Consider the following 11,737-nt stretch of genomic DNA (forward strand, 5'->3'; position numbering starts at 1 on the left):
CTTCAAACCAGTATTGTGTATGTCTAAGCTTGTTGTAAGGATCATACTCGAATGCGACACCACTAACAGGACTCCATTTTGCGTGTTCCTTTGCTACACCCTTTTTTGCAATGCATTTAAGCTTCAACTCATGGCCTTTGCGCAACTTGACGAGCAAAATACCAGCATCGTTCTTATCTTTTTTGTTTTGGAAGAATTCACATTTAATTTTTTATATAATAGCATTATAATCAATAGTTTACCTTGAACAACAGGTACGAATGAAGGGTTAGATGAGACAAGGCTTCGGCTAGTAACTTCGGTAGTACGTTCTTCAGTGCACTTGACATGCAATGTCATCTCGACAGAACATTCGGGACAATATTGCGAACATGTGCAATCCTGAATGATTGATGAATAGGCCGTCCTTTTTTAAAAATAAGGCAAACTTACTCTTGTGTAGCGCAGCTTTTCAACATCACGACTGTCAATTGGGACCATTCCCAGGCGATGGGCAAGAAATTCGTCAGCAAGAACGGTAGTATTGGTCTCAATCTCTACCATGTCAATGGCTGTCGTAGTCGTAATATTAGCTAATAGCTAATTTATAAAGTATTTGAGCTAGACTGACCCACAGTAGGCACTTCTGCTATCATAACACGTCGAAGAGAGTTTGCGACACTGTTGGGAAGTTTTAGTATAAATTAGATTATAGATGAGTAAGATTTACTTGCCTCAAGTCGGTATCACTCAGAATGAAGTTGATCCGATCACGAGTGAGTTCGCGGATAATGATGTTAGGTCCTCCTAGTGAGCCATAACCAATGTTCATGTCCATCACGAATCTTACTTAACAAGGCAAGGAGTAAAGTTAAAATATAGAAAGATAGAGAGGAAAATCATATTTATTGCAAGCAGCAGTCACAAGCAATAACCATAAATTCTATTCTACATCACATTGGAAACAATGTTGGTCCCTGTCCATGATGAATTGTATGAGGAAGACCTGCAAGTCCAAGTTGATGGGCATAATAATTATCATACAACGTATCCATAAAAGATTGGTCATTCTATAAGAAATGTTAAATTTAAACAATTAAAAAAAAGCTTTAGTGGTTTGTAGCTAAGTTTTTTTTTGTTTGGCCTGGGTTGGTTTATTTGTTTTTACCTGGACCATGGATAGGAATTGCTGAATAAACTCTGATTTGGATAAAAGCTTTTTTCCTAGTCGCCTTTCAATCTCTTGTTGTGTAAAATCAATTGCCTGTATTTGTGTCAGATGTGTAGGGCTTGAGATAGAAGGGTGTGTAGGAGGATAGGGAGTATTATGTCCGCCTTGAAGCGTTTGTAGCAATGCAGCAGCACCTCTGGGAGATGCTACTGGAGAATATATAAGCGCCTTTTGGTGTTCTTTACCCGGACTCTGCATCATTTGGTCAGGCCGTAATTCTCTGTGTTTACGAATTAAGTGAAGTAAATTTTGGCCTTCTTGTTCTGATTGCTTCATTCCATGTGGTAGTTGCTGTTGAGCTTGTTGCTGCTCCTCTGCTTGTTGCTTTTGCTGAGCTAATTGCTGTTGCTGAGATAATTGGTGCTGTTGTTGAGTTTGTTGTTGCTGTCGTAATAGAAGTAATTGTTGCATATGAAGGTTTGGACTAGGTTGTTCAGGTGGAGTCATGTCTGGTGAAAGAAGTCTTAAAAGGCCTTCTTTATCACCTACACCTCGCTCTATTGAGGGCTGGGATAAAGTTGCTTTCTGAAGCATCTGCAAAATATCACCCCCATTATTCTCTATTGGTTTTTTCTGATTCTGAACATCGGCATGGACAGCCGGTTTCTCTGCCTCGGCAATTTTTGCCTGTACCGATGGTAATTCCTTCATTGACTCATGCAACCTTATGAACACAATTTGTACTTAGTACTGATCATCCTAAATCAGTTGATCGCATACTAACTTGATCACTTTGTTGAGAATTCTCTCACGATCCTTTTCCTCGAATAGCCATAATGCACGTGCGTCACCTGAGAAATTCAGATGAGACAAACGATCATCATCATTTTCAACCTACCTTGTTTTGTTTGGTACATAATCACATTGTCCTTGAGTTCAATCTCTTCAAAGTCAGTAAGAAACAATGAAAAGTTCTCGGTAACAAGTCGATTGAGCATATAAAGGCCAAAGTAGGGCGCCACTTGTCTGGTGTTGATTTAGTCAACTATTAGGGATGGCATGGAATCGTACCTTCGGGTCAGGAATAAAACACCTTCAAAGCCTAGTTTATCCTAAAATTAAGCTGTCGCGTTAGTACCTAATATTTTCATATGTAATAAAAAACAGTACCCAGCTCTTATTCTCTGGTTCAAACTTGTAAACAACTGCGTGGGCTGACTGATCGAGAATATCATTGATGGCAGGATCATGTTTCTGAAGCACTTTTAGATTAAGCTTTTTACGTGCCACTGGATCCATCTTTTGTAAAACTATTAATTTACTTTTGGATTAATTAGATAAAAAAATGAAGTAGTCAAGGGAATAATAAATAATATGTATAAATAATAATATGTGAATGAGTGCTAACGTTAGTTGTAAGTAGAAAGAGGCAGGAAAGAGAGACGGAGAGAAACAATAACTTCATCTCCGCATTGCCTCTCCCTCTCTTCCTCCTCTCTCGCTTTCTTTCACTTTTTTTTGATCCCCGCAAGACAGTGTTAATCTGGTCATATATCCTCCCGCCCACTCCCGTTCCTTAATCTTCTTTGTCTCTTTCGCTCATCATGGTTCAGCTGACTCTTGAAATAGCCGGAGAAAATAACAAGTCACTTGTATTCTGTTATTATGTCTCAGGACATGGTAGGCATTCATCACATTGATAAACTCACCAACTTATTTCTAAGCAACACCATTACGATAGGCTGGGGACATGCTACACGTGCAAACCAGATCATTTCAGATATACTTAAGCTTCCAGCAAACCATACTGTTTACGTCATTTCGAATGCTTCCGAGTTCATCTTTCGAGGAGTAACAGCAGTAGGAGCAATATACCGCCAAGCAGATATCGATGCGGGGGTTGTGCAACCTCTTGCTTACACCGTTGACCGCTCTCAGACCATCGCAAACCTCAAGCACTTTATCGAGCGCCGACCCAAGATCTTGGCAGCCGAGATTGATTGGTTAAAGCAAGTCAAAGCAGACTGCGTAGTGTGCGATGCACCATTCTTACCATGGTAAGTTGAGGTGAATAAGCAATATATACATTTATCTAATATCAGGGTATATAGTGCAGCAGCAACAGGAGCAAGAATACCATCAGCTATTGCGAGCAACTTCACATTCGATGAAGTTTACACTGGATTATGCGAAGGAGACGAAATAGACGACGAAATCTATGATTTGGTAGAAAAGGTAGTTGCTGATTATCGCAATGCCGATCTTCTTGTGCGCTTACCAGGGGCTATCCGCATTCCCTCCTTCAACGACACTGAACCCCTCGTGCCAGCAACACCTATTACGGGCACATTCTCTGAGTATAAGAGTGTCGTCAATGGCATGATAAATATCCCCTCCGTCTCGATTTCCAACGTACCATCGAGTAAACCTACCGTAAATTTACCTTCCTATGAGCGCACTATTGTGGATGTTCCTCTAGTATTTCGCAAGTATCACAATGACCGAGAGACCGTTCTATCCGATCTTAACATTCCTAAACACATATACGAGACCCATAAAGTACTTTTGCTATCCTTCGGTGGGCAGAACCTTGGAGAAGGTGATTGGAGCAAGACGCTGCCTGACAAATGGATTTGCATTGTGTGCGGAACACCAGCTTCGGTAAATCTCCCACCTGGGTTCTATCGTGCACCACGAGATGCTTACGTCCCTGACCTTACCAATGCAGCCGATGTTGTGCTTGGAAAGCTTGGGTATGGAACTTGCAGTGAATGTATTGGTCATAGAACACCATTTGTGTATGTATCCCGACCTCAGTTTGTGGAGGAATGTGGCCTTTTAAAGTTGATGAAGGACCAGGGAAGTGTAGTTGAACTCTCACGTCAGGATTTCGAAGCTGGGATTTGGGCAGAAACAATTGAAGAAGCTAGTAAGCTTTCGGGTCATTGCTCAGATCCTTCCAGAAGTGTAACGTATAATGGAGGTATTGTTGTAGCAAAACTGCTTGAAAAATTTGCACACAATTGGGAAATACTTGCACAATCGAGAAATTCTATTTCCGAAGTCAATGATACCCTCCAACAAATCCAGCAGTCATCCGCATCGAATAATATTAGAGCCCAGTGAGATATAGAATTTCATTATTCATCTCGTTATCTCATTTTTTATTATATTTGTCGTTCATCTTTAAGCATAGGGTTTTTATACAGGTATCTAGTAGCCTCATCCTATTGCTTCTCCTCTTCTTCAAAGGAATTGTCAACCTTTCAATATAGGCTTTCATAAATTCTCTCATTTTTCTCTTTCAATGCCCTTGTCCAATCGGAAAGTTTTGTTATCATTAAACAAACGTTAGGTAGAAAATAAAAAAAAATTCTCTAATAAAAATGGTGTTTTTCATAAACTTGGGGTGTATGATAAATTCAATGATTATAACGTACTGATATAAAAGCTTAGATAGTTAACCTTCGTATTCCAAATTCTCGAAACCATGGACAATAACGAATTAATATCGCTTTCTTTTATTTATAATACGATTCTCGTGAGAAAATTGTTTAAAGAAAGAGTGGCTAGTATTTCTCTGTTTCTAACGAAATATCTTCCAATTGTTACCTATGATCTTACACTATATTAAAGTGGGCATTTTAATTTTATTTCAAATCATCTAAGAATTATTCGCCAACCAATATAACATATAGATATTAAGTAATAAAAATATAATGTAACAAATGTCATTGTATAATAGGAGTGATCTCCTGTCAAATAAACAAAGTCGCTTTACTAGATAAAAGTTAAGAATACTGGGCCTAAGCATTAAGACAAGATATTTTGAAACAGCATTGATTTGTAATTCAGTCCAACAAACACCAGTAGTATTAATGGGGGTACTCAGCTAGATTGATCGATCAAATTTTGAATTCAGAACGCGATATTATTAGACTAAAATTGTAATAGCAACGATCAAAATTTGATCGAAAAACGTACGGCTCTCTGATTAATGTAATCCTTACTTTTTTATATGCAATACGATACTGTTTTTATCTTTCTCCTTAATAAATCATAGAATTTATTGCCAACAGTCATATAATACTTCTTTCTCTCCATCTTACATGCCAAAATATAGTACAAAGCAACAAGCAATTGATGCCTTGAAGAAATCGCATAAAATAGGGAATTTATTGTGAAAAAAAAGCACTGGCAGAGTCTTTATCAGCAAGTGCAGATAAGCTTATTAAAGATATTTTAGAAGTAATCAAAAAGGAAGTTAATATAAAGTTGGAGCAGATGGCTGCCGCGAAGGAGCTTAAACAAACACTTAAAGCTAATAAATACATACACAACACTATGGGAAATAAAAGTGCGGCTTTCTGGCGGTTTTCTGGCGGTTTCAGACGGCGGTGTTCTGGCGGTTTGTTGCCTAAAATCCATTTTACCGCCCTTGAGTTTAAACACTTTTTACAAATCTCAGCTTCCTTATTATTTTTTATTGGCTTTTCTATTGGACATGACTTCTTTCTTTATTGTGTAAAGTTTATATAGAATTGATTATTTTTATTTGAGCATCATTTTGATTTGTATTTTTGCTTTAAAACTTAGTTTATATACGGTTTCTATAGGACACTAATTACTTCTTATTACTGTTACACTTTTAAAAATAGTTTTTATTGGATAGAATACATGTACATTTTCGATCATTTTAATAAATACAAATTTTATTGGTTGTCTTTATAAAAATAGCTTTTTTAAATTCATTTTGTTGGCTTATACAACAAGAGGTAGCTTTTATTACTCATTTTACTGGCTTATACAACAGAAAGTAGTTTTTATTACTCACTTTATTGGTTATTAACGCAAAAAAATAGATATATTTTATTGGTAATAAACTATTCAATCTTCTATGTTTTTAAAGTATAGTATCCTATTCAATCCCATTGCATTTTGATTACTTACGAGACTGCAATCTTCTATGGCGATCTCTCCAGAGATGAGCAACTCTTGCAGTTGATGCCCAGTTTCCAAGACATCTGGTGAAGTCTATACCAGAATCCTTCATTATACTTGCGTGGCTTACACACATTTTTTTCTTAACTGCTGCTGGTATAAACCCCTGTTATATTTTTGGAAAAGAAAGAAAAACAAAGTGCAGATGAGAAGTACGGTAAGACTTTATTTATTGATAAAAAGAGAGATGATCTTCTATTGCTATTTGCTATGTGAGTTTATATAGACATTGCGTGTGTATTTAGGATAATGATATGAGTATATCATGTGATGTCTGTTTTCTTATATCATAGATAATATATTGTTAAGTTATTACCCATGCTCTTGTTTGAGTGATTAGTGATGTTGACTAAGGTGTGTGACCTTGTTATTGGTATATTCTTTATTTAATGATAGTGTGAGAAATAATGTATAATTGATACTGGTCGCTTATTCAATATGTCTTTGTCTTATTATCTGTGTGCTCTATTTGAATCTACGATTATGTTGGATACAACAACCCCCAGCTAGGATTAGGACCAAGAGCGATCACCGAAGGATGGGCAGCCATACCATCACATATAAGCTTTGTACACATATTGAGTGTGGCCTTTTCGTTACTTGTTACTTCAATGACAAGGTCTTCACTTATCATTTTGAAAACGTGTATCAAAGTTATGTCACAGAAATTGTCCACAGATTTGTGAATATAATTATCACCCAACTATTAAATAACATGTTAATATATTATTCACATTATTTTATATTTGACTTACAATGGTAGTGGCAGAAGGCGAATTGTTTTGGTTTAGAGTATTTCAGGTCTCTAGTTAATTCTTGAGAGCAGTAATCTCCAACTTTAACTCTTCAATCTGTGTCTTCATTTCAAGCTTGAAGTTTTCTTGGTCTGCCTTCAAAGATAGAATCTCATTGTACATAGCGTATAACAAGGAGATGACGTTGTTATTGGTGTTATTCTTGTTGAGAGTTTTGTTTACCTGAGAAAAAGGATTGTTGTGAAAGAAAGATAAAGGCCAAAAAATTTTCTATTGTCTATTATTAGTTTCATATTAATACTACGGCAGATTTTTTTGTGTAACAATTTTGTAATTCAGCCCGTGAGTTTATGTTACCATTTCGGGAATAGCTTTTTCATTGAAGTTTCAGGTCCGAAAGAATTGCAAAATTGATAAATGGGATTGCAAAAAAAAATTGGCTGGTAAAATACGATTTTATTTATTTTTATGGGTTGAAAATATTGGGGGTAGATAATTTTAGGCTTTCCATACCTACCCTGCAGTAGCTGCTGCTGTAGGGTAGGTATGCTTGCACTAGCAGCTAGAAATATTTAATAGCTATTCTGAAATTGTTTCCAGAAACAAAAGCAAGTAGAATTTTGAAAAACCCAATTGCATGTTTGAAAGCAAAAACCATATTAATGCTTTTAAAATAAAAGCAAAGAAGCTATTAGAAGGACAAGTTTCAAATCCGAGCGAAAATGTCAAACCTGCAAAAAAAACAAAGGTCATTAGTACATGGACTTTTGATGAAGATTATTATGTTTTAGATGACTTACCACATATTAATTGAATCTAAAACAAAAACAAAAACAAAAAAAAAACAAAGCAAAAAAGAAGAAGACATATGTTTATATTAGTATGGATAAAATCAGTATATGAGCAAGATTCTTTACATACCACTTTATGTCAAGAATTCACATGCCCTATTATACTTCAATTATATTTTATTAATTAGAACTCGTAATAGAATCACATCATTAGCAATACTTTTTAAGATCTTAATTGTGTAAGAGGATCAGAGTTGATCTGTAGTATAATTAGCTAATGAGTAGCAAGATCATGTGCCATTTGTTGCCTGATCTTTAGAAAAATGAAAAAAGTTGTATGAAACAAAAAAAGGCACTCAATGTTTATTTTTTGTGTCAAGCTAAACTGTAACAAATTAATGAATTTCATTGGTTTTTGAAGACCATTATACGCTTATTACTGGTTACATGAATAACACTTTTCATTGGTCCCTGAAAGAAATCGACTTGTTGTTTCAAGATGCAGAAATAAATAAATATATGATGGTCGTCTATACTCCTTTATCACGTTAGACAATACGTTGCATCACGAAAGCTCTGTGATGCAGCGTATTATTAATTACCCAAAAAATTCTAGGGTGGTAGTTTCTGCTCCCAAAGGACCAGGTCAACACAATTTTGCCTTTGACAATATCGGAAAGACCTGCTCACTTTGTGGAAAAGATTTTGATCGCGTATGGAATCTACAACGCCACCTTACCAAATATCATAAGTTAGCAACTCATATTGCTAACGATATTAGCCCTCAATATGCCAATAGAAACCTAGCGTCATAAAGACAGACCACAAACACTGCCAAGCCGACCGCCCCTGATCACAATGATGATTCCGTTAACAAAGACCTACACGTTGAATCCGATTTGGAGGATGACAACAGCAGCGATGTTGATGACATGAACAGTGATGGCGATGATAATGTTAGCGAGATTGAACTCAATGCCAGTGAAAGTATTATCGAGATGGATGAGGACACCAGCCCCTTTGAAAGTCCAAGTCCAGACAACCACCTATACATGCATATAAGAAATAGTATGTTGTCTTCTGCATCCAATACCAGCTCATCGTTGGATGCAGATCTCAATTTACTGAGAGAAGCAACTAGATCGCATACAACATGGAACCAGTATATATCAGACACTCACCTGTTCCCGGATCTCCAGTCTATGGTACTGCTTGCCTTTGTTGATGGCAATAATAACATGATATCTCGCAGGATCTTGAAAAAGATCCTGTTTACCATAAGTCTTGTCCTTAAGCTTCACGAGGAAGCTATCCAAAAGAAGTCCCTGTTCAAGTTACCTCGTTTGGATGCCCTCTTGAACTATCAGACCAGAAAAAAGTCCAAGATTCCTGTATTTCCATCCACAAAAGTTGATATCCAGTTGCCGGAAAACAATATCATGTCTGCTTATATCAACTTGCCTTCAGATCACGTCTGATTTCTTGCTGCCAACCCCAAGAAAGCAAGAAACATGTTTTCTCTCCCTGACCGCACTCCTAACCAGTTCATTTGTCTACAACAATGCGAAAAGTGGAGAACACATTGGTACTATCAATAACCTATGTTCACCCACAACGGCGTAGATTTTTGGTCTGGTGATATTGTTAACTTTATGAATGGTTCTACTTCAGCCCGTTTCCTAGTAGAATCATTCCATACCATGGATAACTCAGCCGTTTTTGTTCAAGGCTACATGGTTTATATTCTGGAAGGCGGTCAGTTCATTGGCATCGAAGTTGAATCTACTAGCATAAAGCTTGAAACTCTTCTTGGTGTTGACTCAACCCCTGTTGATGTTGCCCTATGCTACAGCGTCTCACCTGGAAAAGTCTTTCATTTGATTCCCAGGTACAAGTCCTTGCTGGAAGAGCCTCATTTCCTAAAATGGCACGTACTAGACGAAACCGGAAAGCCAATCGATCCAAAGTTGTTTTACAAGGTGAGAATATTGCCCATTATACTCTTCACCAACGACACCTCTGGAAACCGATCAAAGCAATATAACCCATATGAAAGCTGGTCAATGAAGTTTGCTGCTCTCTCCTATGAAGAGAGGTCTTCAATTGAAAACATCCACTTTCTCTCTGCTATTCCCAAGAAAAAGGGGGCAAGTGGGATGTCCTTGTTGCCTAAAATCGTTGAAGATTTCAAAAGGCTCGAAAACGGACTGGTGATGTTCTCTGCCAAAGACAACGAAAACGTCTTAGTAGCATCACCACTCCTTTGGATCGAGGCAGACACTCCATGCCATTCTGAACTATGTGGTTTGCGCGTGCCGACAAGTCTGTACCCATGCCGCAAATGTTATGTCCGTTTACAAAGATTCATGCCCAACCTCCAAAGCTCTTCGTATTATACTGGTAGACACACAGCAAGAACAAAGGCACACTATCTTGCTGCTGCGTCTACCTCGGGACGTGGATCGACTATTCCAGATGCTCCTTTGACTGGAAATGCTCTGACAGCAAGCGACCTATGCTTCGCAAATAGGGCAACAGATGCATTGTTGGAACTACAGTCATTCGATCCATCGACAGATACTCCAGTTGAAGTTCTGCATAACATACTTCTTGGAGTTGCTAAGTATCTAGTCAATTATTTGGTAAAAATTGTACTAAAGAAAAATCCTAACCAAATGGCTAGATTGTCCAAAGCCCTCAAGGATTATGAAAACTCTCAAGGAATGTCAAGAAAGTTCACTCGAGAGTTATGACACTGTGGCTCATTCCTTGGGAGGGATTACAAAGTTCTTCTGCAAATTCTATCCGCTATCTTAGTTACAGAATTTGCAAATGATAGTATACTCTCTCTCATAACTCTATCTTTTGTCCGTCTTGGCTGTCTTTGCTCCTTGATGTTTGTTAGAGCAGTAAGATATGATTATAATATGTACATCAACGAAGTTGAAAAGGCAGTTACAAGCCTTATCCAAGAACTGCATCATTATGACATTACCTGTGAAGTCGAAGGACATAATCTGTATTCCTCGAAGCCCAAGGTTCATCTGCTCACACATCTGCCCAACAATCTACGAAGATTTGGAACTGCTCTATACTACGAGACTGAAAAAGATGAGCAGTTTAACAAACACATCCATGAACACCTAATGCATACCAATAGGTTAAACACCTCAAGAGATGTATGTTTCAAGTTTGCCAAGCAATCTGCAATGAGACACATCATTGATAGTGGTTCATGAGTGAGCAAAAACAAAATGAGAGAGAAGTATAGTAATTCCATGGCAGAATTTCTTAAAGAAAACTTTAATAACAATGTTAAGAATATCCTGTTTGGTGGATCAAGAGACTTTGCTAATAATAATGACACTGATGACATTACAGCAAAAGCACTCTGACAATACCTTTGTGGTGTTCATGCTCAAGGAGAGTAGAGACCAACATGCCCATCCATTTATTGGAAAGGTCTCCTCTTTGGGAGTAGAACACTATTGAGTTGAGAGTAGTCCTCATGCTCAAGTTAACAACTACCTCCTCGCACAAAGGGTTTTTAATGATGTATCTACTCCACTCGATCAGCTGAAGATTGTATGTAAGCTTGATATGCACACAGAATTTAACAACAAGCTTGTCATCAATCTTAATAAATTTGGCTCCTACTGGTTCTTTGTTTCCTTGTTTTCGAATCAACAATATTGATTTTTTTTTATCTTTATTAATAAAAAAAATTATTCAATAAAAAAATTGTGATTTTCACTAAGTCATTTTTTGGTTTTGCCAAAATATTGAGAGGGTCCATTTATGGATACTTGCCCTTTTAAAATTGCCTTATGTAGTTGACAAGTCTCATAAAATGGGTCAAATTCGATATCCCAATTAATCTGGGTTATATAGACCAATCAAAATGTATGTGAGTAAAATATTTCCAAATTTGATATCGAAACTTTCCTGTCGTGAATTAGTTTGACTTATTCATTTCAGACAATATTAATTTTGACTTGCCATAGTTGTATTGACAGTTTAATAGACAATGTTTCAAATTC

At 37.1% G+C, this 11,737-nt stretch overlaps 5 protein-coding genes across 5 annotated transcripts; 3 read left to right on the forward strand and 2 right to left on the reverse strand.

The window, feature by feature from the left end:
- Nucleotides 1-2,010: 2,010 nt before the first annotated feature.
- Nucleotides 2,011-2,449, reverse strand: PHYBLDRAFT_120007 (hypothetical protein; the record flags this gene model as incomplete). The annotated part of the gene is made up of 3 exons (XM_018428721.1): nt 2,011-2,176; nt 2,222-2,262; nt 2,321-2,449. The coding sequence occupies 3 exons, from the start codon at nt 2,447-2,449 to the stop codon at nt 2,011-2,013; spliced, it is 336 nt and encodes a 111-aa protein (XP_018283680.1).
- Nucleotides 2,450-2,657: 208 nt separating this feature from the next.
- PHYBLDRAFT_184142 (hypothetical protein) lies at nt 2,658-4,550 on the forward strand. The gene is made up of 3 exons (XM_018438891.1): nt 2,658-2,830; nt 2,892-3,207; nt 3,262-4,550. Exons 1-3 carry the CDS (start codon nt 2,755-2,757, stop codon nt 4,274-4,276), a joined length of 1,407 nt encoding a protein of 468 aa, XP_018283681.1. The 5' UTR covers nt 2,658-2,754; the 3' UTR covers nt 4,277-4,550.
- A 2,082-nt stretch (nt 4,551-6,632) lies between these two features.
- Nucleotides 6,633-7,068, reverse strand: PHYBLDRAFT_153332 (hypothetical protein; the record flags this gene model as incomplete). The annotated part of the gene is made up of 2 exons (XM_018433114.1): nt 6,633-6,777; nt 6,989-7,068. 2 exons carry the CDS (start codon nt 7,066-7,068, stop codon nt 6,633-6,635), a joined length of 225 nt encoding a protein of 74 aa, XP_018283682.1.
- Nucleotides 7,069-8,278: 1,210 nt separating this feature from the next.
- On the forward strand, nt 8,279-9,175 carry PHYBLDRAFT_70765 (C2H2-type zinc finger transcription factor; the record flags this gene model as incomplete). Its single annotated transcript, XM_018442332.1, has 2 exons — nt 8,279-8,448; nt 8,515-9,175. The coding sequence occupies 2 exons, from the start codon at nt 8,279-8,281 to the stop codon at nt 9,173-9,175; spliced, it is 831 nt and encodes a 276-aa protein (XP_018283683.1).
- Nucleotides 9,176-9,298: 123 nt separating this feature from the next.
- On the forward strand, nt 9,299-11,189 carry PHYBLDRAFT_176032 (hypothetical protein; the record flags this gene model as incomplete). Its single annotated transcript, XM_018437626.1, has 3 exons — nt 9,299-10,443; nt 10,603-10,876; nt 11,079-11,189. The coding sequence occupies 3 exons, from the start codon at nt 9,299-9,301 to the stop codon at nt 11,187-11,189; spliced, it is 1,530 nt and encodes a 509-aa protein (XP_018283684.1).
- Nucleotides 11,190-11,737: the final 548 nt, after the last annotated feature.

This window comes from Phycomyces blakesleeanus, assembly GCF_001638985.1.
Source record: "Phycomyces blakesleeanus NRRL 1555(-) unplaced genomic scaffold PHYBLscaffold_43, whole genome shotgun sequence".
NCBI lineage: Eukaryota > Fungi > Mucoromycota > Mucoromycetes > Mucorales > Phycomycetaceae > Phycomyces > Phycomyces blakesleeanus.